Source organism: Phocoena phocoena, chromosome 3 (genome assembly GCF_963924675.1).
Source record: "Phocoena phocoena chromosome 3, mPhoPho1.1, whole genome shotgun sequence".
NCBI lineage: Eukaryota > Metazoa > Chordata > Mammalia > Artiodactyla > Phocoenidae > Phocoena > Phocoena phocoena.
Genome location: NC_089221.1, coordinates 169,531,308 through 169,559,065, shown reverse-complemented (window position 1 = coordinate 169,559,065; position 27,758 = coordinate 169,531,308). Strand labels below are relative to the sequence as shown.

Here is a 27,758-nt window from a genome sequence, read left to right as displayed (position 1 = left end):
GCGAGACCGTGGTTTGAGACCACAGAGCTGGGGAGTGGTAGGGCTGGGCCCAGGCTACGGGTGCGAGCCCGCATTCCTGACCACTGCTTCGCCCTGCCCCTCGGAGTGTCCTCCTGCAAATCAAAAGGGGCGGCGGGTTCTGGGAGTGCGTGCCTGGGCAGGCGCTCCCCCGTGGGGACAGGGGGCGTCCCAGTTGGCAAAGGTGGCCTGAGCTTGCAGGTGTAGGAGAGGGTGGACCCTTTTCTTAGAGTCCCCAAAACATCATTGAACGAAGCGCTGCCGAGCTGAAATCAAAGACGGCAGGTTCTTGTGGGAGATGGAGGAGATGCTGCAGAAACCCAGGGACCCAGGCCACCAGAGGCTCTGCCACCTTCAGTGCACGGCTTCCGAGGTCACCGTGGGCGTAGGCGTCTAGTTGGGGCAGGGGGAGGCCGAGTTCCTGAAACTTTGATGGGCGGGCCAGGGAGGCAGGCCCGTGGCTTCTGCCCACATCTCATTGGCCAGCGCCAGGTCACGTGGCCACACCTTCCAGCACGGGAGCCTGGGAAACGTAGTCTGACTGCGTGTACGGGGGTAGGGGGCTGGAAGGGGGCAGGTGAGCCGTAGCTTTGCTACCGTGGTTGTGCTGGACGAAGGTGGCTTCAAGGTTGTAGAAGGAGATGGGTCAGCTCAAACCCTGGCCAAGTGCCCGCTCTGGACCCAGCGTGACCCACTCCAGGGCAGACACCGTGTGTCAGGGCAGGAGCTTATGGTGTGCCCCCCCACCCCACCCCGAGTGGGCATGGAGGGCCAGGTGGGTGGCACGCGGCAGCGGGACCCCCGAGATGGAGGCAGGGAAGGCGCTGGGCTGAGACCTGTGGGAGGAGAGGCAGCAGGGCAGCCCGTGGAGGGGCTCCGCTGGAGCGCAGGTGGCCAGGCCAGGAGCAGGGAGACGCATGTTACTCTATCGTTCCAGGGGAATGTTAGCTGCGGGAGGGAAGGTCCAGGGCATGGATGTGGGAGCCCTGGGCAGGCAGGTCGGGGTAGCCCTCGCTGCCTGGGCAGGCCGGCCTGCCTCTGTGGGCGCAGTCATCTCCTGTGTGTGTGTTACTCGTGGCCGCAGGCGTGGCTGGCCTGTCACATAGCCTGCTGGCTTGGTCTGGCAGGAGCAGATGGCCCTTCATTTTGGAGTCTTCTGTTCAAAGTGGGCGCTTTGGGGTTGGAACGATATAGCACTCTGCTGGCTCAGGCCGCTTGTGAGACTGCAGGACTTTTGCTTTAGGGCAGCAGGAGCCAAACCAGCCCACCCGGCGTTCCTGGCTCCAGTCTGGAGCACCAGGCCATTCGCCAGAATCCTTCTCCATCCCACCACTCTAAGAAACCGTCAGTTCTTCTGAGAGAAGTGGCTTCGCCAGGCATTGTTCCCATCTTGAGATCCTCCCACTGGCTGTGTTTGGATGAGGGGTTGCTTGAAGTGTCGGGGGTCTGTGGCCGATGCGGTCCTGGCCTGGAGTCACTCACCCTCCCTCCCCATCCATTCTGTAGATTCCTGCTCTGTGCGCAGGGTCTGGTTTCCATGGCAGATCTCTCCCGTGTTGGAGAGGTTGCTGTCGGCCGATTTCAGCTCCCCAGAAGGGAGATTCCTGCAAATCTGTGAGTTGAGGGAGTCTTTGTTAGCTTTGCTTCAAAATCTGGCTACGGGTGTGTTTTCCCCTCACGTGGGCGCAGCAGCGGGAGCTGGGGAGTGGGGACCAGCAGGCTCATCACCAGGATGAGACGTGCTGAAGGCCCGCTTTCAGCAGCTCCCCTCCGGCTTGGTCTGTTTGCTCTTCCTTGCTTAACGCGGCTGTGAGCGTAACCCTCCTCAAAGCACCAGGGCCCAGAGCCACCCCGAGAGTGACCCCGAGGGCCCTGTGCCCTTCACCTTCTTGGCAGTCAGCTGAGACCCTGATAGTCTTACACGTGGAGACTGGAACTGCTTGTAAAGATACCGTCACCTGAATGCTCTCCAGAGCCAGTCCCGTAGCTAAGGGGCAAGTCACGGTCACCCAGGGCCCCCTCTGGTGGGGCAGGGAGAGTTCCAGGCCTGTCCTCCTAATCGCCGGGGGCCTCCACTGTCAGTGTGTGTCCACACGAGGTTCAGCGGCCTCATGCATCTGTGGGTGTGCGTGCTGATGAGCACAAAAGCGTCAAGGACACGGGAAGTGATTTAATAGGCCTGGCGCCTCCCCGCATTGAAGCTGCCCTGGCTCTCTCAGCCCGAGGGCAGACCTGGACTCCCAGCCACCCTCCCCAGCTCCCCGCAGCTAGCCCCCATGTCCCGGCGTGGCCCGTGCTCTTTAAGTCCTGCTCGTGCACTCTCAGCGGACCACCCTCTGTTCTTTCCTGTTCCCGCCCTCCTGTGTGTTTCAGCAGAAATAAATCTGGGGCGGGGGAGCATAAGCAGGCCGTGGGCCCTGGGCGAAATGGGAGCTGCCTGCCCGTCAGGTTACAGGTGGAAATTGAGGCCAGTTCGACGAGGGGGAGGAAGCGGTGGCTTTACCGGCAGCACTGGGCGCTCACCGGCACTGCATCCCCAGAAATGGACCCCCTGCACGCGCCCCCCCCCCCCCCCCGCCGCTGGCAGCACAAGGCCCTTCCTCAGCTCCCACTAGAGGCTGCGTTGATTGTGTTGATGGGTGCCTGCCTTTTTTAAAAAAAAAAATTCATTTATTTATTTATTTATTTTTGGCTGCATTGGGTCCTCGTTGTTGTGCGCGGGCTTTCTCTAGTTGTGGAGGGTTGGGGCTACTCTTCGTTGTGCGGTGGCTTGTCCTGTTGCGGAGCACGGGCTCTAGGCACGCGGGCTTCAGTAGTTGTGGCTCGCGGGCTCTAGAGCGCAGGCTCAGTAGTTGTGGCTCATGGGCTCTAGAGCGCAGGCTCAGTAGTTGTGGCTCGCGGGCTTAGTTGCTCCGCGGCATGTGGGAACTTCCTGGACCAGGGCTCGAACCCGTGTCCCCCGCATTGGCAGGCGGGTTCCCAACCTCTGCGCCACCAGGGAAGCCCCCGCCTGCCTTTTAAAACCTCACCTGAGAAGCGCCCCCCACAGCTTCAAAAGCAACGTCAAAACCCAGACCACACGTGACTTGGCATTTTCGGTCCTGTCTATAACAAAAAGAATTCACGGGCCTGAAATAAACCCCGGGCCAGGGATCAGGTACCTCCACTTCAGCATTTCATTGCAGCTCAACACTGCTCACCTTGTAAAGTCTGTTCCTTAATTAAAGTGGGCTTATGGGCTCCCGTGAACCGGGCCCTAGAGCTGGGGGGCCTTCAGGATGCTCACCCACTCCGTTTCCCTGGGAACCTCGGGGAGGTGGGGGCAGCCTGTGAGCGAGCGAGCGTGGAGCCCAGGGCCCGTCCCCCCTTCCCCAGCCCCCTGAGAAGCCTGGGCGGCCCCTCTGGCTGCAGAGCACCTAGTCCTGCCAGCAGGCTGGTCCTTTGGCATCCCCGTCAGCTGGCATCCCCATCTGAGACGCCCCATTTTCTCTGAGTGGATGCTCCCTGGACTCTGTTTATCTCTTGCACGTTTCAATAAAAATGTCATTACTTGAAATCATTGACACTGCTGGTGTGAGATACCAAATTCCATCACCTATTGTCCCGTAAAACCATCCATTAAAGATAAAACCACCACAGCTCAATAAGGTTCTATCCTGGAGACAAGCCACCCTGGTCCTGGGCTGATCCTATCTCCCCAGCAAGTGTTCGTATCTGTCACATAAAGGGCCCCGGCACTTGGACAAATGAGGGGGGCGGCCCCCCGCAGAACAGCCTCCTCGGAGGGTGAGATGGGATTTCCTGGTAGAAACAGGGCAGGCATCCTTTTGCTGTCAGGCAGTTTCAGTCACTCTCAGGGAGGGAGCCATGCCACCCAGGTCGAGCTCCTTTGTGCAGTGGTGGCCAGATTGGGGTGCACGGGATGGGGGGGACGCAGAGGGGACCCACCCCACCAGGCTGGATTGCTCTCCTGAGTATTTAGGAAAGGGCTCAGTCTCCCCTTCTTCCCCTGGGCCAGGTGCCCTGCAACCTCCCCTCCCGGGCAGACTGGGCAGGTGACAGCTCTTCTTCCTCCCCTCCCAGTGGGGCAGTGGACTGTGGGGTATCTTGGTGGTCCCAGGGCTGTCCTACTCGGCCTTCGGACCTGCTCCCTCGTGTTTCAAGAACGAGCCTGTCTGCTTTTTCTAACATCTTTTATTTCTCCAGCCTGGTACCGGGTGACCATTTGTGCCCCTTTAACCCTGCCATCAGCGTGACTGTTAGTTGTCCGTCTTTCACGTTTGAACTGTCATGATGAGGCCTGCTCGTATCTGACAAACTAGTCCTGCCACGTGTGTACCTGGAGTCACCTGGCGATGTCACAGTCACACCTGTTACCTCCTTTACTGAAAGATGTGGGCAGGGGCAAGGGTTTTTTTTGCTGTACAGGCATGCCTTGTTTTATTGCGCTTCTTTAGATGCTTCATTTTTTACAAATGGAAGGTTTGTGGCAACCCTTCATTGTCAGATGATGGTTAGCACTTTACAGCAGTAAAGCATTTTAAAATTAAGGTATATGCACTATTTTTTTAGACATAATGCTGTTACTGCACACTGTTAGACTATGGTATGGTACAGTACTGTGAACGTAACTTTTTTTATGCACCGGGAAACCAAAAACTTCGTGTGACTCGCTTTATTGTAGCATTTGCTTTATTGCGGTGGTCTGGAACTGAGCCCGCCGCGACTCTGAGGCCTGCCTGAGTGTTTGTTGCCCTGTCCTACTCCAGACAGAGACACCGAGGGGCTGCATCTCCCGGCAGTGTCAGCCTCCCAGAGAGCACTTCCGTCTCCTGGACCAGACTCTGCGATTCTGTCAGTGGCCAGCACACGCCCAGGTTTATGTTTGCCTTTGTTTGTGGTGAGGAATTCCTGCCTCTGGACCGCTAGACAAGGGATAGGTTCACCTTAGTGGGTTTTATAGTCTTCTGTGAATGTCTTTCTGGTGCAGAGGAAGCCTGGCTGTCTGTTGATTTTTATTTATTTTTTTATTCTGCATCCTTGCTGGACTCTTTAGTTCTTAATTCACCAGCTCATTCTTTTAGTTTTCCCTGGTAGAAGGTTATACTACTTGACATGAAAAAGTTTGTCTCCTCCCTTTTGATTGTTAGTCCCCTTATATCTTTTTCTTGACTTATTACACTGGCTAGTGTCTTCAGCACCGTGCTGTGGATTGCCTTGCCCCCAACTTTCCAGAGTACCTCTCCTGCCTCACTCTGAACTGTGACGGTGGGAAGGTCCCTCCTAGTCCTGGATGGCTAAGAATTTTTTTTTTTTTAATGTATTTCTTCTAAAAAAAAAAAATTTTTTTAAAAAATTTATTATCTTTGGCTGCTTTGGGTCTTCGTTGCTGTGCGCGGGCTGTCTCTAGTCGTGGCGAGCAGGGGCTACTCTTCATTGTGGTGCGTGGGCTTCTCACTGTGGTGGTTTCTCTTGTGGAGCATGGGCTCTAGGTGCACAGGCTTCAGTAGTTGCGGCACGTGGGCTCAGTAGTTGTGGCTCGCAGGCTCAGTAGCTGTGGCACACAGGCTTAGTTGCTCCGTAGCATGTAGGATCTTCCTGGACCAGGGCTCGAACCCGTGTCCCTTGCATTGGCAGCTGGACTCCCAACCACCACGCCACCAGGCAGTCCTAAGAATTTTTTATACAGAATGGTTTGGAATTTAATGTAAATGCTGCACCTGCAGTGCCTGGACGTGTCGTGGCTCGTCTCCGTGGTGATCACATTAGGGGAGACCGCCTGTGACTGTGCTTCTCTGGGCCCTTTCACTCCTCCCTGCGGAGGAGCAGAGCGAGAGGCTGCTCTGGCCCAGCTCATCTCTAACCAGCACAGAGATGGCACCTGGGCAACTCGGGGGCGAGGGAAAGCCTGCTCTGTGACCAGCTCGTTCTGCTTGGCTGCCCAGACCATGGGGCAGCGCGCCAGGACTGTCCCACTGACGCGTGGCTAGAGAGGGCATGTGTTTGAGGATTGCAGTAAAAACGGTTTTTCCCTCTGCCCAGCACACGGGGTGCTGGGGGCCGCTGGCATTCGGAGCTGCCATGGCCTCCTGGGCCCGTGCCGGCGGCTCACTCGTGCCAGGTGGCCTCCAACGTGACATGTGGTCTCGGCACTTCCCGTGGACTCTGCCTTCTTGTTTCCGTCGCTGTCGTTATAGCATGTTAAACGGCAAGGGGCCTGTCTGCCCCGGCCTTGTGCAGACACTGTGAAATTAACTTCCTCACCCTCCAACTCGCGTCGGGCTGAACTGACATTTCCAAAGGGCTCCTGGCTGGACCCCTGCTCTCGGCACGCTCTCCTCAGCAGAGAGGAAGGGCGGGGAGCCGAGCCTCGTGCCAGTGGAAGCTGTCAGGCTGGGCAGTGGAAGAAGTCCTGAGTGCTCTTGTCACCCGGAGGAGAGTCGCACGCATCTTGGGGAGCAGATACAGTCCGTATTATAGCGCTTCATACCTGGCTCCAGGCAAAACGGTTCTGCAGGGCCCTGGCAGAGGCCAAGGGGGCCTCTCGGGGGTGGGCAGCAGGGTTTGAGAGTCAGGACCCCATCAACTCTCATTACCCTTGCAGCTGGCGGGAGCGTGTGGGAATTACCTCGTTACCGTGGCAACACGCCCTCCTCACAGGGAACTCCGTCCACTCTGACGGGTCGTGTAGCCCAGGGTGGCCGGCCAGCCGAGCAACCGGGCCCTGTCGGGGGTGCGATGCCTTTCACTGGAGTGTCCCGTTCCTCGTCTTGACAACTTGCCCTGGGACCACAGGTTTTCTTGCTGGCCTGAGAGGCAGCGGCCCATCTGGCATTGTCTGTCCCTGGCCCGGGAGAGGAAGGGCAGCGGCCAGCCCCACCCACCTTGCCTCCCGAGGTCTCATGTGGCCATTCCAGGGCAACGGTACACGGGCTCCCTGGACCTCCCAGGGGTCAGCTGGGCACAAGGTACCGTGGTGCCCACTCCTCACTCAGCACAGCCCTCCCCGCTGGGAGGTGGTCCCGGACACCCACTCCCTGGGCCAGAGGGCACTGGGCGGTGGGAGTCCACACCCAGAGGCCCGGGCTCCTGCATGGCCTGAAGCCCCTTGCTTCTTCTGCAGAACCGATGGCCCCGAGCAGGTCCCTGCTCTCCACGATGGCCCATGTTCCTCTTCCTGACACACTCATTTAATTTTTAACTCACAAGACGTTTACTTATTTATTTTCATTGTTCTTGATAATAATTCTAAGCCATTAGAGGGGAAAATTATATTCAGAAATGCTGTTTCACACTTTATTTGTTTGATGATTTAGAGCAATAGAAAATAGCACATTTGCTGGCTTTTATAGTCCGATAGTTATTCACATCCATCAAGCCATTCCAGGGGAATAAACAAAACACCAAGAAAATGACACCATTAATAGCATCCTCCACTGCAGACAGGAAGCCTTTCCCAGGGCAGCGTCTTGGGAGGATGGACGCAGCCTGTCCCCTGCCCAAGGCGAGAGCCTGCCCGCAGAAGACGTGTTTCCTTTCAACTACCTCTGCTTCTGGGCCCAAGAGCCTCCCTCCTGCTGGACTGAGGCCTCTGCCCAAACAACACCCACGGCCCCCTGGCTTCCAGAGCTTCTTGACTGGACTCCGGCCTGGCCTCAGCAGGGCCCGCAGGATGCCCACCTCTGGCCAGGGTTGCACCCCTCCAGCGTCCAGCCTCAGTCCGTCCCTGGCCCCCTGTAAGCACGTCCGACCCCTGCACACGTGTCAGGACGCAGGTCTTGGACGCGATCGCTGGCCGCTCTGGCCCCAGGCCTCCCTCTTGGCCTATGCCAGGTGTGTGGGTTTCCACGTTGCCTTTTTGAGGGCGGCTGTGATTGGAGGGGGTGCATCCACTACTCCAGACGTCAAGTGTGAAAGAAGAAACCTGGAAAGGAGAGGCCGGGGGATGCCCACCTGGCAGGGCCAGCCCTCCCATCTCTCCCCAGACCAGGGGGTCACTTCCTTCTGGAACGTGGCCTCTGGACTCTGGTCACCTCGGGAAGCCTTCCCGTCAGCCAGTCGTTTGAACAGTGAAACTGCTGGACTGGGATGGTCTCTTTACCATTGTGTGGCTTTGCATGCGTCTCGTGTCCTCTGCCGTTACCTCCTGGGCTGTATAGAGGATCTAAAATTGCTTTATTTTCTCGCCGAAATCCCTGGTATTTGCAGACGACTGCCTTTCTGAAAAAGGCGTCTGGCAAACGATGCCTGAATTCGTCTCTCTCGGCCTCCTTGGCGATTCCACAACATTAAACCCGGAGTTATGGAGCCTGTCCAGTCCTGCTGCAGCCTCTGTGGGGTCACCTGGAGCGGTTGCCAGGGACACCGAGCTGACAGCGCCGAGTTTTCCACGACTTTCTGGTTGAGTGTCATCCAGAAGTGCTTTGTGTAAAACGGTGACCAGAGGAGAGAAAGGGCAGAGGGAGGGGCGCATATGATGGGCTGGTAAAATACGCGGAGAAGGTCCAGAGGGGCCTGCCTGGCCGGTCTCAGGACCGGGGCTCGTGTGCTGTGGCCGGAGGGACCTGCGTGACCCCGTGTGGGCAGCCCGACCCTCTGCAGACTCCCCCAAGGGGTTTCCCCCATTTCTGACTCAGCCCTCTGAAGCCCCTGGTCTGTTGTCCCTCCCATCCCTCCCTGGATTCTGGGAGTGGCTCTGCCCTTTCCTGTATCCGACACGTCCAGATTCTTCTGCCATGACTTCTGTGCTGGCCTGGAGTGAGTTGACCACCAGGAGGCACCCAGCTGCAGCCCAGTCCCTGGGGAGGAGCATGGTGACGGGGGCCATCTGGGGGTGGGATGTGGTCAGCCCAGGAGGAGGCGGGGGCTGGTGGTCCAAGGAGATGGCCACCGTGTAGCAGGACACGTGGGAAACCAGCCTCGTGCTGGCAGTGAGCGGGATGGGGGAGCCACGGGGGCTCTGTGTCGGCTTGGGCAGGGCTGACCGCCGGCTGGGAAACCTCGCACCGGCCCAGTCGTGAGGTGGACGTGGATCCGGGCAGGCTGTCTGTCCAAGGAAACGTGCAAGCGCCCTTTGCCTCCCAGGCGACCCGGGCTGCCACGTACAGAGAGCAGCTGCCTGCGGTCACAGGCGGGCAAAGCAGATTGATTTTGGCCGTGAGGTTTGACCTTGTGATGGGGACGGAGTTCCCAGGGAGCAAGACAAACTGCCCCCATATTGACGACCAGTAAAACCGACTCTGTTTTACGGCCCCAGAACCTGCTCACTAATGGCCAGACAGATGCTTGCCTACTTCGAGAGTTAGCGAGCAGCCCTGCTCAACCCAAAGAGCTGCTTTGCCTTCTTTTTTTTTCCTCCCAGAGCCAAGCCTGAGAGTCAGGGATGCCCCGACCCAGTGGTGTGACGCCAGGCGGGGCTGTAACAAGGTTAGCGCGCCCTGGCCCCAGGCTGGAGACTATGCCAGGCTCTGCCACGGGGGCCCCTCTGTCTGGGGACTTCTCCTTCAGTGGTGAATGTCGGCCCTGCTGGGAGGCCGGCTCACCTGGGCCTCCATTGCTCTGGGCTTGCCTGGGGCCCCGGAGGGGAGGGCCATGGCAGAGAGGGGGCTCTGTGGGCACCTGCCGCCCGCATCGCTGGCAGGCCAGCGGAACTCGGGGAGCCGTTACAACTGCACAGATGGAGCCTCTACCGCCCTCCCTGCCTCCTTTGAATGGACGGCCCACGGTCAGCGCTTGTCTCGTTAAGGGCCAGGACCCCAGTTCTGCCCGCCTCCCCCTGAAGTCTAAGGTTTTCAGCTTGCTGAGTCCCTGGATGTGGGCTGGGGGAGCACAGGGGCCTCTCAGCATCTCCCAGGCTGTCGCCGGGTCGTTCCAAGCCGTGGGAGGCGCAGCGTGCTCGTGGCCGTCGGAGTCCAGACGTCCCCCATGGCTGCCGGCTTCCCGTCCACGAGTCCTGTCTGATCTCTCCAGGGGCTGCTCTTCTGAACACTCAGCCCAGTGTCCTGCAGTTTGTACTTTCCGATAACAGAGGAGCCACGTTCCAATGTATTAAACTTTTAACATCCACCAGATTCAATTAATCTTATCTTTACAACTCCCAATTACAGGCTGTAATTAAGTGAAAGCAGCATTGTAGACTGGCGATACTGCGTTAATCATCACAGCCTTGGAGCCATAAGTTCCTTTCTGTCCTCGGGCATCTTCCCAGAAGGGACGGAATGTTTCATTTCCCTGTTTGGTGGGGGGACCTTAATCCCACAGAGGTGCTTTGGATTGGGATTAATTTTTATCATCTTTATGTAAGTGATAAAAGGCCATTTAAAAAGAAGTCACCTCCTCTTTGTCCAGATAATGGGCAATTCTCTAACGACAGCAGAATTAAAGGTGCCACGGCCACCTCCAGGGCCGTGAAACATGCCCAGAAATTAATTATTTTTATCCTGTTCGATTAGAGACAGCACAATGTTCACCTTATCTCCTACCCTTGCCCCTTTTATTTTATTAAAAGTAACGATAAACCTTTCAGCTGGAGTGGACTCAGCCAGCTCCTGAGCCTGGGCGATCTTCCATGTTCCGTGTCCCTCCCCATTTGGCTTCCTGCCCTGTGGGGGGGGAGGGCGCAGCCGTGGGGAACATCCTCCAGTGGACTCGTTCTAGAATTCCAGAGATTGCCATTGTGATTCTGGAGCACGGTCCCCGTCCCCTGCAGCACTGCTGACATCGGGTGGGTCATTCTCTACTAGGGCGCATCCTGGGCGCTGTGGGGTGTGGAGCAGCATCCCTCCCCCACCCCCTCGATGCCAGGACCACTCCCCCAGTCGTGACAACTAGAAATGTGTCAGATGCGGCCCAGTGTTCCCAGGGGGCAGGATTGCCGGATCCTGGAGTTTCTCCCAGATGGGACGGGACTCGGATGCTCTAGTAGCTCTACCGTTGGACACTTTACCACCCTCCTTCCTCCTCTGGACAGTGGCCCTACCATGCCCCGCCTTTGCTTGAAAATGGAGGTTTCCTGGACTTCCTTGGCAGTCCAGTGGTTAAGACTCTGTGCTTCCACTGCAGGGGGCGAGGGTTCGATCCCTGTTCGGGGAACTAAGATCCCCGCATACCTTGTGGTGCAGCCAAAAAAAAAAAAAAAAAAAAGAAGCTGGAGGTTTCCATCTTGCCCAAGTGCCCTCGGGTGGTCTGGGGGTGGCACGTCGGTTGGGTTGGGGCTTCTGGACCCTTGGCCCCTGGCTGTCTCTCCTGGCACAGCCCTCTGCCAGGAAAGCGTTCTGGTATCCCGACACGCTGGCTCGCATCAGCGGGTGACACTCTCGCTTCATCTGTTTGCAGACTTTCACCTTACATCTTTTTTTATTTATGACAGAGCCGCAGTCATCTTTCAAATGTAAGAACGTGTGAAAATACAGCTTATGAAAGTGGGTGACGAGTGAAGTCTTGCTCCTTCTTGAAGCTTCTTTCCCCTCGGCTCCTGGGGCTGGGGGGACAGCCCGGGATGCTTCCGTCGTCCTCCTTGGTTCCAATCCAGTGCTCTTTACTTTATGCTTTGCTTTCTAAGCCGCCTAACTGGGAATGTCTCCACTCCTGGCATTCTGAGGGTGTGTCACTGCCCCCCAAGTCCTGGGTCCTGGGCCTCCACCTCACCCCTCTTCCCATCTGTGTGGCATCCCCCGACACTGACAGCCCCTCCCCTACGCCGACTGCAGCCGCCCGGCTCTGCCCTGTGCCGGGCCCGCGTGTCTCCTGGGGCCCTCAGCTGTGCAGTGGCCACACGCTCTCCCCTCTGACGTGCCTCCCTTCTCTCGTAGGTATGCCATCCCCCCAGAGCATGGCAAGCGCCTGGAGCGTCTGGCAATCGGTAGGTGCCTGGGGCCCACTGGGGCCAGGGTGGGCGGTGGGCTGGCGGCCTCTCCCTCCCCGGCTTCACGCTATTGTCTGGGGCTTGGTGTCCCGGAGGGTGACATGCTCCAGGTGTCCTGGCTGTGTTCCACTCCCTTCCCTGGCGGTCAGGTCGTGGACCCCCGCTGTGGGTCTGTCACTTCACGAAAGCCACATGGATGCCGTCGCTTCAACACTCTTATTTTCTAGCCTCTTGGCCCAGAGTTCGGGACAGGACCGCAGGCTTTGCCGGCTGGGGGCAGCCCGTGCTCCCCTTGCCCCCCAGCACCTGGTGCTGCATCCACCCTTTTCTGTCTTTATGGACTCTTTGCTCAGTCTAGAACACGAGAAGTCCAGTTTGGAGGTCCGCACCTGTTCCGTGTGGCCACATGGGGACTGCAGGGCCATCTGCTAATCCCGTGCAGGGTTGGGTCACCCAGGCTCCCGCCACCACCTGGATTGAGACCCTCGCTAGGGCCTCTTGGGCTGACAGGATTTGTCGGAGAGGGTCCCGGGCTGCGTCTGGGGCTCTGACCACCCGGGTAAAGGCCGGCCCTCAGGGCATGGGATCCTTAGAGACAAGCCAGACACCCAGGCTAGGGGGCGCAGAGGCCTCTGTGTGCCCCGATGGGGGGCCGGGCTGTGCCCCCCATCGCTCTCATCTCGCACCTGTCCTGTCCCCACGGAGACCCGTGTCCTGAGGGCGGACGGCTGTCAGTGCCTGGACAGACGTTCACAGACCCCACTGGCCCCGCGGGCGGGCCCTCGCTCTGCAGCCAAGAACAGCCCCTCCCTCTCAGGCAGCACCCGGGTGAGGGTGAGAGTCTGCCGCGCAGATAGCACGGGGCCTCAGGCCACCGCGACCCCCGTGGCAGCAGTAGGCAGCTGGCACCCCCAGGTGGCCACAGAACCGTCCGAAGCCATGGCCTGGTGTTGGTGAGGCTCCCTGCCAGCCGGCTGCTGGCCTCTGTGGGCGCCTCCCTGCCTGCACTTGACTTGGGGGTGGGAGCGGCCCATCTTTCTGCCCAACAGATTCTCTCAGCGGGTTGGCGGGGTCGACAGAGTCCCGGGTGGGAGGGAGGCCGTCAGGTGAGTTGAGCAGGTGCCCCCGGGCCCAGTTCCTCTGCAGAGGCCATTGTCATGTCACCTTTTCTGTTGGAAACTGGGACCTTGACCTCATGGACAGGGCTGGAGCCGCTCTCACGGACATGCTTCTCCCGGGAGAAATTCCAGTGCAGGCGGGCATGGCAAAGGCTGATTTAACTTACTTACTGAGCTCGAAAATAAAACCGAATTAATTTTGTTCCCATTATGTTTTTTAAAATGCAAATTTAAAATGTCTTTTCCTATTGTATTAGCTTCCTGTTGATGTAACAAGTTACCACAAACTCAGTGGCTTAAAACAACACACATCCCCTCAGTTTTGCTGTGAACCTTAAACTACTCAAAAAAACCTAATTAAAAACCCCCACAGATTTATTTTCTTACACTTCTGGAGGTCAGAAGTCCACAGTGAGCCTCTAGGGGCTAAAAATCAAGGCATCCGCAGGGCTGGCTCCTTCAGGAAGCCCCGGAGGAGAACCCGATTCCTGGCTTCTATGGCTTTCGGAGGAGCTGCATCCTGGGCGTGGGGCCGCGTCACTCTCATTTCTGTCTCCCTGGTCTGTGGTCGAGTGTCCCTCTGACCCCCTCTTATAAGGACCCTCCGGATGACACCGGCCCCCTGGGTGGTTCAGGCCCATCCCCATCTCAGGGGCCTGAACTTTATCCCGTCTGCAGAGTTCCTCTTATCACTGAGGGGACCTTCCACAGGTTGCGGGGATCAGGACATGGACGTCTTGGGGGCCACTGTTCAGCCCCCCATACCTGCAGAGAGCCACGGGGATCAGTGCGGGCGCTCTCTGGGGACCACGTCCGTGACACCCCCGGGACTTGCCTGCAGCTTCTCTGTTCTTCCTGTTCAGAGGGGGTTGCACTTAGCCATGCCCGGCTGTTCTCCCTCAGTATGCCTTTTCTACTAGAAAAGTTTTGGGTGATCGGAGCGCCAACTAGAGAAGCAAGAGAAGCCGGATGCAGGATCCTCTGGGTCCCCCCCGCCAACCCCAGACAGTGCCACAGCCGCTCTCCCTGGAGCTCGCCCTGTGCTCCGTTCCCGTGGCCGGAGCTGCTGCCGGGTCCTTTCTGATGCCCCGACCTGGATGCTGGCTCGCTTCCTGGGCATCTGAGGGAGGCTCAGTGGCCGGGGCTGGGAGAGGAAGAGTCGGTTAGCAGGGAGGCCGCCCTGTCCTTGCTTCTTGAAAAATCCAGACTCATTAAGTCAAACGGCTCCTGGAATTCAGGAAAGGGGCTGTCAGTTCTGGAGGAGGGGCGGGAGCCTCCTGCTTCCTCTGCAGCCCCTCACTCAGGACTGCTCTCCCCTCCTCGGAGGAAGGATGGGGGAGGCTCCAGGGCAAGTGACTCACTGCCCTCCTAGGCGTCCCTTCCAGACTTTTTGGGGGTGTGCGTCAGGGGCTCCATTACTGAGATGGGTGGAATGGGCTTGCGATGAATATGGAAAATGAATAGCCGTGCTCCGAATGGGCTCGCTGGGGGAGTTGTGCGGCCCATGGGGAGAGCATTAATGTGTGGGCGCGTTATTGGTGCTAATCACTTAAAATGTGCTTCTTTATTAGAGCTTTAATGAGAGCCACTTAAACTGTGCATTAAAAAGAGGAACTGCAGAGAGGCCGGCGGGCCGGGCGGCAGGCAGCCGTAACTCTAATTGAAACGCTTTCAGTGCAGGGCAGAGTTGCTGGATTCAGTCAGCCCCGGCACCTTCCAGAGCCTTGCCATTGTGTCCTTGCGGTTAGGAGCCTCTTCCCACCTTGGCGTGTGGGTGGGGCCACGCGGGTGCGCACGTGCATACATACACACACACGCACACGTACACACACATGTGCCCTCTTTACCCAGCAGCCTGTCGAGGGTGCGCGCTGGCCTGGAGGCTGGGCCCGGTCTGGATCGGCTTCCAGAAGGGTCCTGCGGCTGCCTGCGTCTGGGGATCAGCCCCAGAGGGAGGTGGCTGCTCGGGAGTGCGTGCTGGTGCTGCTGCCGTGGGGACTTACCCCACACCTCGAGGAGCCGTGCGGCAGCCCTCCTGTGCCCACTCTCCGTGCGGGTTTGAGCTGAGGCGCCTGGCCACCATGGGCAGAACCTGGGACAGGCTTTTCCTTAACCACGAGACACGTGTCATTGACTTGAGTTTCAGCCAACAGGCGATGTGGGAACGTCCCTGAGCTGCGTTAGTGAAGCACGGTTTCTGGGCAGGTAGAGCTGATGGTGGGCTTTCCGTAGGCTCGCGGAGGCTATCCCTGTTGTAAATTAGTTACGTGGGGCAGAGAGCATAGGGGCTGTGAGCACAGACAGAGGGTTAGGGGCTGTGGGCGCGGCCTGCGTTGGCCCCGTGTGTCTGGGGCCGAGGGTGGGCGGGTTGTCTCCCGGGCCTCCGTGTCCTCACCTGCCTGGTGGTGGTGGGACCACGTGGGTGGAGAGCCTGCGCCACTCAGGCGGCCCCCCTCCTTGTTGCGGACTCGTCAGTGTTGGGGGGTGGTGGGGGACCCCACTCAACCGTGTGTCTGGTCAAGAGCAGCAGCTCCCCTGTCTTGTGTCCAGGCTGCGCTCTCACGTGGCCAAGTGACCGTGTGGAAGCAATGCAGTGGCTTTTGTCTGGGGGGAGCTCGGGGTGGGTGGCAGTCTCTGGGCAGCCGCACCCTGTCTGCGACCGCGGATGTGTGCTGTGGGTGCGCCCCTCGTCACCCAGGACCCCGTCCCGCAGTCCCCTGTGTGTTTCGTTCCTTCGGGGCCTCGGAGGAAAGGGCTGCCCGGAGAGAGGTGTCCCGGCTGCCCCGCCGCCCCGTCCCGCTGGGCAGGCCCCGCCCCATCCCGCCAGGCTGATGCTGGTCTTCTCTGCTCTAGGCTTCTTCCCCGGGAGCTCCCAGGGCTGCGACGCTTTCCTTCGGCACAAGATGACCCTCATCTCGCCCATCATCCTCAAGAAGTATGGGATCCCATTCAGCCGGGTACGTAGGGGCTGGGCACAGACCACCTTGCTCGTGGAGGGGCTTCTGGGCCCTGTGCCCTCGTGACCACGAGTGCCCCAGGAAATTGGCGTCTTAACCCTGGAGAAGGTTCTAGGACGATGGCAAGCCAGGGCAGGGCCGTCAGCCTCCAGCTCTTCCAGGGTGGGGAGTGAGGATGGAAGAGGGGCCGTCAGGAGGGGCCTTGACTTTCCTTCCCACCCAGACCCGAATGTCGGCAGGTCTGCGGGCCGGGCTGGGGAGTGGATGGTTGGGGCAGCTCCTGCTGACCCGGCAGGAAGCGCTGAGGAGCTGGCACTCCCCGTGGGAGTCCCTTCCTGCCCACCCGTGCCCGGGCAGACGCCTTTGAGAGAGCAAATACCTGTTTAGAAATGAAATGCCTGGCTCCCTCGCAGCGTGAAGGCTGTGAACTCATGCAGTTTCCTGCTCCAGAGGCTGCACCACTGGTCCGCCTGGGGCTGTGAGGGGTGAGGCCACGCTGGGAGCCGGGTTGGCAGGGACCCCACTGCCTGCGGAGGGCGGGCGGGCGGGGGCTGAGCACCGGGGCCAGGCCGCCTCTGCCCCGGAAGTGGGCCCAGCTGTCGTCACTCCAGGCCAGTCCTTCCCCGCAGACAGCCCTCCTGGACGGGGGAGTCTGCGCCTCGGTCCCTGCATGGGTCCAGGCGAGAGGCCTGTGCCCGGAACTTACCGGACAGGCGTGTGGGCCGTGGCACCGAGGGCAGGGGGCAGAGGGGACTGTCTGGGAACCCGGCTTCTGCAGGTTTCCCCGAAGAGTGCTTCGTCAGGCGCGGGAGCGAGTTCTGGGGGCGGACCTTCGTGCCTCTCTCTGGCCAAGGGTGTCAGCAGGTCAGAAATTGTTCTGACGTTTCAGTCAGACCGCCTGCAGCATCAGCACACAGATAGGGGATTCGCCTTTCTATCGGGGCCGCAGCTGCTGCTCACGCTTATTAGGTAGTGGGCTATTTCGCTCTGAGAAACGCAGCTTTCCATGCTTCCCTCTTCGCACCCACCCCACCTGCCCCCGTCTTCTGGTTGGAACATCATTCTTTGCCAGGAGCCTCGCAGACAGATCATGGCATTGCTCACGGAAGTGAGAGGTACTTGCTCTCCCGTCCCTTTGTCGCGGACGTTCTCCAGAGTGGTGCTTCCTGGAGAGGGATGCGGGTCGCAGGAGTCAGCTGGCGGGCTCCCTCGTTCTCCTGGGTCAGTGCCAGTGTGGCCCTGCAGCTTGTATACGAAATGCCAGAGCGTGACCCAAGGCAGCGGCGGCCTCCTGGCCCAGAGGGGCCGCTGGTGACTGGAGAGAGGCCGGGCTCCGCAGCCACAGCGGCTGCCCACGGGGCCCAGACAGAGCTTCGTCCCAAGGCCCTTGTCCAGCAGCAGGGAGCCCTCCGTGGGCCGCCGGCCTCAGGACCAGGCTCCGGGCCCTGCGGCGTCAGGCTCCACGTGGAGCCCCTCATCTGAATTCCTGGCGGCCTTCAGAGTGACGCCCCGCACTCCGCTTATAAATCTTTGTAATGGTATTTACTTCTAGAAGAAAAAGCAGATCGATAGCAGAGCTTTTTAATAATTAAAAGTGTGTATTTCTGTGATCTGCCACGGACTTCCTCATTTATTCTTGGAGAGCTCGCACAAGCAGCCGACCGCCGGGCTTCCTCTGTGACTGGCGTCTGGGGCTGGCGCTCCCTCCACTACTGATTGCTTTGCGTCACGGCCTATTCGTCATCCCAAGCGCCCTCTGATTTATCGTTGGGATAATGTTGACGGTGGTGACACGGAGGACAGACAACCGTGGGTTTGAAATGGAGCCACCAGGATGTAGATTTTCTGACAGGGACATAATCTCCTTGTTGCTCTAAGTGAGCACATCTCCTGTTCTGGGCCTTGATTTATGGGCCGGATCGGGTGGGGGACCAGGCCCTCAGTGTGCCTCTCCCCACGGGGGCTCCAGCTCGGTGACGGGGACCCTGCTGCGTCCCTGAGGCTCAAGCAGGCCAGTGCACGCACGGAGGCGTTCTGGAAAGCGAGATAGCACTTTACAGAATCAGCTCAAGTAGGATAAGAACATCAGTAATTGCATTTAAAAGCACATCCCTAAACCCGAATTTTATTTATCTCATTTGATGAGGCTCCGAGTCCTGCAGCAGAAGCTGGCCCAGGGGACCCTTCCTGAGAACGAGGATGCTGGCCGCTGGGCCCTGGGGACACTGCATGTCCCCTCCTCCCCCATCTTCTGCCGTCGCTTCGTCCCCGCATGCGGCTGTCACTTGGACAGGAATTTAAAAATATTACTTAATGCACACTGACTTCCCTTGATGGGTACAATTCATTATTTGAAAAGAAAGATATTTCCGTGTTCTTAAGGACTGGCTTTTCTCCAGGCTACGTCAGTTTTGATTGATCTCTGACTCTGTGGTTGGCTTCTGGAAGTCTCCCCACCTCCACCTCACCCCACCCCCGGTCGCCACCTCCTGCCACCCACCCTCCCCTGCCAGGGTTTGACTCCTCGTTGGTTACTTAAATGAATCCAGCGATTTCTGCTCCTCTCTCTGGGGTTATTAGCAGGCCCCGAAAACTACAAATCAGCGACAGAGTGGTGAAGAGCCTCTAAGTGGGGCAGAAGGCTTGAGCAGACACACTTTGCAGAAGGAGGCGTGTGCAGGCGCCGGCAGGACGCAGTGGGCGGCATCTACAGACCTCAGGGAGGGGGCCGGAGCATCACACCCACTCCACGGGGCCACTGCGTGCGAATACCCCATACCCCATATGCCGCCGAGGGCGCGGGGAAACTTGCCCTTCCCACCATGTGGGTGCAACACGGGCGGCCACTGCGAAGAGCCGCTGGGCAGTTTCCTGGGGCCCCACGGTGCCCCATCCGGAGTCTGTTTACTCCGGAGAAGTGCAAGCAACCACCGGGAGAAGATGAATCCACAGGTGCCCCCAGCTCTGCTCACAGAGCCTCAGACCAGGAACAGCCACAGGCCTGTGAGCAGGAGGCTAGATGAGCAAATAGCAACACATCCTCATAGCAGGAGACCCCTTTAGGAACGAAAAGGAGCAGACGACCCATGTGCCCAGCGGGACGGATAACCCCGAGGATGTGCCGAGCGGAAGAGGCCAGACGCAGAGCATGGGCAACGCGGTCCGTGTCTGAAACCCTAGAGAGAAACATCGTCGAGGGTTGGGGGGGCGGGTGCATTTGGGGCCCCGTTCTCAGAACTCCAGACAACCTGATGTGCACCACGTGCTTAGCCTAGGAGAAGACTGGCCCTCCTGACCCCAGAGGGTCGCTCCCGCGTCACAGCTTCTAGTCCAGCAGCCCCTCCTCACGTCCCGGGACACAGCGAGTGGGGATGGTGGCCGCTGCTATTTGTCATCCGTCTGCCGGAGCACTGGTCTGTTGGAGCGCTTGCTGATGGCCGGGGGTAGTCAGTGCAGAGTGGGGAGGGGCCCTGGGAGGAGGCTGCAGCCTCCTTCTCCAGGCCTTGGGCTGGCACCTCTGGAAGCCTCTGTCTGGCATCACTGTGGGTCCCCCACCCTGGTCCCTCACGCCCAACTTCTTGGTTTGGGGTCTCCGTCGCAGAGGCTGGACCAGAGTCTGGCCGTCCAGACCATTTTGAATAGGCCTGGAAACGCGCTTGTCCTGCAGTGTCATGACCTTGACACGTGTCCTCCCGGCCCACTGACGTGTCGCTTCAGTCTCTTTGCCCTCACTTGGAAGGACCCATGTCTTGGGATGTAGTGGACAGATTCTCTACTCACGGTGGCGGGGCCACTTAGGCCAGCTTCTGGGGACGTTTTGGGGGTGGGCCTGCGCCTTCCTCGCACGAGGGCTGGGCACCATGCTGCCGGCTCGAACCCACCCTGGGCTCCAAGGGCTCCGAGCTCCGCCAGTGCCGACCGGCCCTCCTCGCCAGCCCCGGCGCCGTGTGGGAACATCTCACAGTGGATGGAGGCTTGACAGGCCACCTACCCCCAAAGCAGGAGACCCCCCAGCCAAATGAGAAGTACCTAGAATCCTAGCATTGCTGCTCACCCGTCTGGAGAGTGCAGACTGTCCCCTCGGCGCCCAGTGGGGTCTCAGTGAGCAGCGGGGCTGGGAGCCCAGTTGCCGCCCTGGCCACTCGCCTCACCTACTCTCCAAGCCATGTGAGCACCAGGCCACAGCCTCTCACTTGGCCGGCTCCTTTGGCTCCTAAAGTCAGGCCCCCTGGCACTTGTTGGGACGCCCTCGAGCCCACGTCCCCCTGCTGTGCTCCTCGGTGGCTTCTTGTGGCTTTGCCATCAGCCCGTGATGCCCTGTGTCGGGCCTCGCCCCTCACCTGTTGGCCTCTTGCCCCTCAGATCACGCAGGAGGCTGGGGAGTTCATGATCACGTTCCCCTACGGCTACCACGCCGGATTCAACCACGGATTCAACTGCGCGGAATCTACCAACTTTGCCACCCTGCGGTGGATTGATTACGGCAAGGTGGCCACCCAGGTGAGTGCCCGCAGACCCTGGGGAAGGGTCTGAAGGGGGCCGGCTCCCACCTGCTCAGCCAGCCCGGGGCCTGGGTGGCAGCCGTTTACATTCGACCAGAGGCTGGGATTCTCCATAAGGGTCTGTTTCTGGGTCCTCAGCAAACTTGTCCCCAGAATGCTCCTCACCTGGAGGCAGGGGAAGGGAGTCTGGGCAGGCCTGGGGTCGGGTCTCCCCTCCTCCTGGCAGACCCCAGGCGTGTTCCCCATCGTCTGGGGATCAGGGAAGATTTGTTCCTTGTTAGTTGACCCCTTGGAGGCCACCTGGCCGGGCATGGGGTCTGCTTGGGCCCCAGCGCCTTTGCCCCCCTCCAGCTTCCCCATCTGGGCTTTTCTGCTGCAGGGTGCAAGAAAGACAGGGGGAGAGAGAGAGAGAGAGAGGGCGCAGAACCCTGGCAGAGCAGACCCTGCGCTCGAGCCTGAGGGCTTCCTGCTGCCTCGCTATCCACATTGAGAGGTCACTGAAAGGCCGGAAGACTCCTTTGATTTTCCTCAGTAATTTGCCGTTCTGGTCCCAGAGGGCCGATTATTGGCCAACAGACTTGACATCTGAGCCAAGCGCTTGTTCTCAAATTCCTTTTCTCCTGCACTCACCTGTCTGTGGTTTTGACGGGCAGCTTTGGGGGCACGAGGCCCCGTAGTGGCGAGTCCAGGGAGCGGCTGAGCACTGGGCAGGGCCCTGGGAGGGAGAAGCTGCTGGGAGGGCTGTCGGGCAGGCAGCAGGCCCAGCCCTTCCTTGGCTGCCGGGACCAGGGGCCTTCTACCCAAGACTGGTACCACGGGTGCCGTGGAGGAAGCCGGCGAGCTCTGCCCAGCTCTGAGCTGGGCTCAGACCAAGCGGCCCCGGCTCTCAGGTTTCAGTCCCTTTAACCTTCTCTCCACTGCAAAAGGGGGCCCGGCTCTTCACAAGCATCCACTGTGGTACTTGGGTCATGGGACAGGAGAGGCCTCTCCTGCTGAGCTTCCTACCAGCCTCCCAAGCCAGAGCCCTGGGGTTCCTCCGTGGAATTTCTCAGCCGTTATGAGTTAGGACCCAGGGTTGGGACAGATGGTGGGTTTCTCCCAGGCCCGGAAGTGGGAGCAGTGTGGACCCGGAGGACTTGGAGCCCGGATCCTGATTCCTTCAGTGTTTCCCAGACCTTGGACCCTTGCAAAAGAGGGTCTAGGCCATGACGATCGGGCGTCGTGACGAGTGGAGGGGAGCCGGTGGCATGCAACACCCCGAGTCCACGGCAGGGCACCTGGCAAAGAGGGTGTTCAGGGGGGTTACAGACTGATGCTTTTGAACAGGTGGGGTTAAACAAGATCCATCCTTAAAGCAAATGTCGCCTGCTTCTTTCCACGTTTGAATGGGGTGAAAAATTAAGATGAAGAAAAGTAAGCTTCACAGGTGGCTTTGCGTCACGTCTCCACTGGGCAGCGCGGTCTAGATGGGCTCGCTCGTCTCTGTCTTTCTAATGATCTGTTTCTCTAACTTCGCTGTGTCAGTGCAGTTGAGAAAAGGAAACGGGTTCTGTAGCCAGGAAGACTGGAGAGGTGCCCCGGATTTAAAGTGCTGGGCTTTTTATACTTAATTCAGGAAACTGGGGGGGGACTGTCTTCGGCAGAGCCTCTGGCTTCGCTGCAAGAGGAGAGGCGGGGGTGTCAGGACTGTCCCTTTAGATCCACAGGGGTATGTTTGCAGGGAGTTCTGTGCAGTTGAGTTACCAGCCTGGCCCCGGGGCTGGTCCTGGAGGCGCTGCTGGAGCCGACCCTGCTGCGGGGCCGGCGGGGATTGCCCGGATATTAAAAGCAATTTTGGGTTCAGCCATGTGTTCACAAACAAGCGGCACTGGGGAAGCGCAGCCTTAGATGGGGCTCCACACTCTCATCGCCAGGCGGCGGGGCGCGAAATTACTGAACAAGTGACAAGCGTCGCTCTCAGCCGGCCCGGGTTCTGGGGTGCCCAGCGGCCTCTGCCAGGAGTGGCCACTGGCCACGGGGCACCCGTCCGTTGCCACCTGATGTCAGCCTCCAGGCCTCTCGGTGGTGGAACGGGACAGCAGGTCCAGACCTCCAAGCTCCGCTGCCCCCATAACGAGTCTGGGCTGGAGAGGCCGCCGGGCGCCTGGCCTCGCAGGTGACAAGCTGAGGGCATTGGCGGCAGGGGACTGTTCGGTTCCCGGGGTGCTGGGCCTGTGGACTTAAGGGAGGGGGGTGGGGTGGGGCACGGGGGGACCCAGGGCCCCTTCCCGCTGAGCAGGGGCCTCTCCCTGCAGCCTGAGTGCCCCGTCCCGTCTGCATCCCCTTCCAGCACATTCCTCGGAATGCAGCCAAGGGGGAGAACGTCCACTTCCCAGATTCTAGAGACTTCTGTACTTGTTGGTTCGTTACCTCTTCAGGCACCCAGCGAGCCCCTCACTCCCCGCACCGTCCGTTTCTGTCATTCTCCCTCTGCTGACGCATTAAAGGCTAAGCTCTCACGCTCGCCAGCCTGTGTGAATTCCAGGTGTTCCTGTTCTTTCTTCTAGAGCAGGGTCGGCAAACGGGGGCCCACAGGCCAAACCTGGCAGGTCGACTATTTTTGTATGGTCTGCAAAAAGAATGATATTTAGATTTTTAAAGAGCTGGGGGAGAAAAAAATCAAAGGAAGAGTGTGTGACAATTGAAAACTAGATGAAACTCACATTTCACTTTGATAAATAGTTTTATTGGCACAGATGCGCCCATTCATTCACGTGCCCTGCAGGGCTGCTTGCCTACAGCGGTGGAATTGAGTAGTTGTAACAGGACCGTCTGGCCTGCAAAGTGGAAAATATTTGCCGTTTGGTCCTTGCTAGGAAGTTTGCAGTCCCTGGTCTAGAGAATCGAGGGTGCAGGCGCTCTGGCTCCAGCCCGTCAGGGCTGAAGGTCACCTCCTTTGCTCTTTTCTTTGTAGCCCACAGAGTCTCCGGCATCAGAGGGGCTGTTCCCTCCAGCAGGTTGGCTCCCAGCCACTGTCTCTGGAGGTTCCGGAGGGTCCAGTGAGGGCGCTGGTGGCTTTGGTGCCCGGCAGGCCAGGCCAAATGCCGATGTGCCACTGCCGGCCCCCTGCAGAGCCCACCCGACTTCCCCACTGTGGGCAGGGTGCCCAGCCCTCGGGCTCAGGTCTGCCCTGCAGGCCACAGGGGCGCCCAGCATCCTCCTGGCTCTAAAACTCTGGAGAAAATAGGCTTGTGGCCTCTTGCCAGAGCGCCTTGGAAGGAGCACCTCTGGCCCCCGTCTACCTGACAGAGGCTGCAGAGGGCTGCCCTCTCCCACCCTCTCCACTGAGCACAGCACGCTCGTCCCACTTGCAGTCTGCACTCTGTGTTCACTGTCAAGTTGAGGTAGAGTTTCTTCTCCAGGATGGTCTTCCTTCCCCATCGCTGACACTAACCCTCATCAGCCCTCTGTGCACAGGAGGAAAGCCTCGTGGCCACCTGCTCCCTGCCTGACGCGCCCTGCAGTGGGGGGCGCCCGCCGTGTCCCCGCCCCGGCGCCGGGGAAATGGCCTTGCCTTCCTTGTGGCCAGCGACCATCCCCGCCTACAAAGGGGGTGAAATGGATAAGGATCCAGCAGAGCTCTGGGTGCAAATGGCCCTGGTCCCTCGGACTCTGGCCCAGCCCAATCCAGGGTCCCCTCCCCACCCTCACTCCCACCCCCTGTGGCGCTGTGACACTTGGGGCCAGGTCACTCTCTGGGGGGCCGTCCCGGGCGCTGTGGGGTGTGGAGCAGCCTCCCCGGCCCCGCCCCCTCGATGCCACGAGCCCCCAGTGTGACAGCCACAGACATCCCCAGGCATTGCCATATGTCTCCTGGGGACAGGATCAGCCCTAGCTGAGGGCCCTGGCTGACCTTTCTCTCTTCGGCGCAGAGGGTGGTTGGTTAGTACGGCTGTACTTTTTGGACTCTGGTAGTGGGGCTTCGTCAGCTCAGTTTAGTTCCTCTCCGCCGGGCATATGTGCGAGACCTCGCATCTGCCCACCACCTTTTCCTACTGAAAGGCAGTTTTCGTGGCCGTGGTCCACAGCCTTGGGTTTTGGAGTCCCTTAAGCACGACAGATGCTAGCTGTTGCCAGAGCCAGAGACCCGCACTTAACAGGGAGCGAGGGATGGACCTCCGGGGCTGTGGGTACGTTATCTCCATGTGCCTCTCTTCTCCGGGGCAAGGGTTGGGGGGCTGGGCCGACAGCAGGGTTGTGGGAACCGGGGCTCTGCAGGGCGTCGATGTATCTGCTCTGTAGGAACCGGTCCTCTTTCAGGATCTAGATGTTGGAGAGGTGACTGCCCCCAAGGAGTCTGAAGTTCTCTACCAAGCCCCTGGGCAGAGAGGCCCCCGATCCTGGGGTCGTTCGGGGTATGAGGGAGCTGGGTCCCTGCCCCCATGGGTAGGAGGGGCGCCATGTCCCGAGTGGACCGTGAGCGTCCTCGGGGCTGGGCGTCATCCACACTCACACCCAAACCAGCGCCCAACAGCTCCTGCGAAAGTGCACCCTGATGACAGGGCTGCCCGTTTCTTCCTCCTGGACTCCCGCTGAGGGTTCTGGACCACATGGCCCTAGCCCCGTGGCACGTGGATGAACCCCTTGCTTCCTGGGCTTCTGGACACATGGCAGAGCTGGTAGTGGAGCCGGGGCTGGGCCTCCATGCGGAGTGGGGGTTGGTGGAAGGAATTAGAACCCAAGCCCGTGGGGCCGGGGCAGGCAGAGACTGCCCGAGTCCGTGGGGGGAGGGTGAGGGGCGAGGCTGCAGGACTGCTCTGGGCCCCAGAGGAGGAGGCGGTAGCTATAGGGACAGGATGGCAGATGGAGGCTTTTACAGACTCTAGGAGGGGGCGGGGACTTCCTGCTGGCTTCATCCTCCAGTTTGGGAGATGTGGGAAGAAGAACACACACGACTTGGCCTTCCATTCCCACCCCCTTGGTCTGGAACGGTGCTGCCCCGTGGATGGACCTCAAACACACGATGCTCAGTGAGAGAAGCCGACGCAAAAGGCCACGTAGTGAGTGATTCCGTCGACGGGAATTGTCCACAGCAGGTAGATCCACAGGGACAGTGGGTTAGTGGTTGCCAGGCACTGGGGAGGACTGCTAAGTGGTACAGGGTTTCTTTCTGGGGTGATGAAAAGGTTCGAAAATTGATTGTGGCAATGGATGCACAGCTCTGTGAGTGGAGGTGGATTGTAGGGCATGCGAATTATAGCTCAGTGAAGCTGTTAAAGAAATCCTACCGCCCGGATTACCAGATTGTCAGCGCACAGGGTGTGGGTGGGTCCACGGGGTCCACGGGGGATGCCGTGCTCACCAAGCAGACCTCCCTTCCTTGGTCCACAAACACTAGGGAGCCTGTGAAGCAGGAGACAGCATTGGGAAAGGGGTTTCGGAACCGGGAGGCCCCTTCATGGGCCACTGGGGAGACCCGTGGGGGCAGCTCCCAGAGGGTGTCTGCCGTCCGTGGGACACGTGCGTCTCTCTGTGCTGGTCCTCAGGCCTTCCTCATACGGGGACAGTCATTGCATCTTTGATTTTCACAGTGGAAAATTTATACCGGTGGCTGGGGGTCTGGGTGAACCGTGTAATACTACGCAGCCACAAAAATGGTTTCACTATTTATTGGTGTGCAAAGATGGGCATGGCATTTTGGGTGGAAAAACTAGGTTTTCGATCATGAATGTATAATCCCATTGTGTGTGTGTGTGTGTGTGTGGTGGGGGATTTGCCCAAATGTTGGTCAATATTAGGTCTGTGGGGTGGAATTTGGGACACCTTAAAAATAAGGACTCTACAGGGCCTGAGATCAGAGCCGGCAGTGGGCAAGTCCCCGACCGGCCACGTGCATCCTCACGCCTGCCTCTGGTCACATGCTGCTGCTTTTGTGGTGAGCGGTCCTTTCCCTCTACCCCCGCTCCCTGGGCTCCCCCCACCCCGCTCTGTCTCTCTCCGGCTTTACTGATGGCTCTTGCCTGCATCAAGCTCTGACTCTGGGCCTTGTGACCTTGCAAGGACCAGAGAGAGGTTAAGTGAATTAGCTGGGGGTTCTGGGAGATGCTCTCTCTGTCCGCGCGTGTCTCGCAGGCTGGCGGCCTCCCCCAGGCGGGTGTCCGGGGCTCGGCTGTGGCTGCAGGGGCCACCTCCAGAGGCCTGTGCTCCGTTTCCCCAGGCATATGCTCGGCCAGGCAGGCTCTGTAGTGGGATTACTGACCAGAGAGATCAGAGGGATGCTCCGGCTTCACTGGAGAAAATAAAGTGTGCACACATCAGCCTTTTTAGGTCTGGGCTCACGTTAGTCCTATAAGACCGCACGCCACGTTGGATTGGCTCACGAGTCCCTCCCAGCTCCCCCGGTGGGTGGGCCTCTTTCCTCCACCGAGGGTGCACTGGCGTACCGGCCACCCCACAAGGTACAGAAGATGACTTCGGATTAAACAGAGCGAGAGAGATTTAGAAGCCAGCTTGAATGGCCAGGAGCCCGGCGCACTTAGCTGGTTTTCCGCCAGCTGTCTGGGCCGCTGCCTGCCAGCCCTCAGCCTCCGGGAAAGTCTGCGCCCCCATGGCTTCTGCTGATCGTGGAAGGTGGGGAGGCCCGTCCCCAGATGCAGCGCTTCCAGGGGCGGCCCCCACGTCCCCCAACTTGCGCATCCAGGGTGGGGGGCCTCTCCTGAAACTCGCCCCCCGCCCCTCAGCCTGGGCCACCTTGAACTTCACTGCTGTGAAATGTGAACCAAACTGTTTCCGCTGCTCCAGACCGCGTGCCTTCTGTTCAGTAACGCTGCTGCCTGCTCTGGGCGATTAACTTGGAGCCCGAGGGGAGGCGACAGAAGGTGGGGTGACAGTGGGGGCCGGGCGGAGGAGGGCAGGAACAGAGCTGCAGCCCGGACGCTCCTCGGGCCCACCCGCCTCCGCGGTGCCGGGCTGCGCACTGCTGCGCCTTGCTGGCTCCCTGATTTATGGCGCTGGTGGTGGCCGGTGCGCGGGGTTCGCAGTCAGTTGCCGTATAAAATGTGCTTCCCCTGGAGCCTCCCCCAGAGCGTCCTGTCACTCTGTCCCGGGCAGCCTGGCAGTGGCTTCAAGCCCAGATGCGTACAGTAGCATAGCGGTAAGGGTCGGAGTGGAGAGCACGGTGCCATCGCTCTGCCCTCCGGCTTGGTTTTGTGTTGGCTTAAACTCTGACCATCTAGAACAGGTGCCACCGGATCTGGAAGGATGGGTCTCAGGCAAGGTCTCCCCACAGCACAGCAGCCTCGTGCGGCCTGGGCATTGGCAT

General features: G+C 59.4%; 1 protein-coding gene across 3 annotated transcripts in view; it reads left to right on the top strand.

Moving 5' to 3' along the window:
• Positions 1 to 27,758, top strand: part of KDM4B (lysine demethylase 4B) — a 93,464-nt gene that overhangs the window by 24,424 nt on the left and 41,282 nt on the right. For all 3 annotated transcript variants that reach the window (XM_065875384.1, XM_065875385.1, XM_065875383.1), the window contains exons 5-7: positions 11,829 to 11,878; positions 15,853 to 15,956; positions 20,319 to 20,456. In XM_065875384.1, the coding sequence (XP_065731456.1) occupies positions 11,829 to 11,878; positions 15,853 to 15,956; positions 20,319 to 20,456 (292 nt within the window). The remainder of the gene's footprint in view (positions 1 to 11,828; positions 11,879 to 15,852; positions 15,957 to 20,318; positions 20,457 to 27,758) is intronic.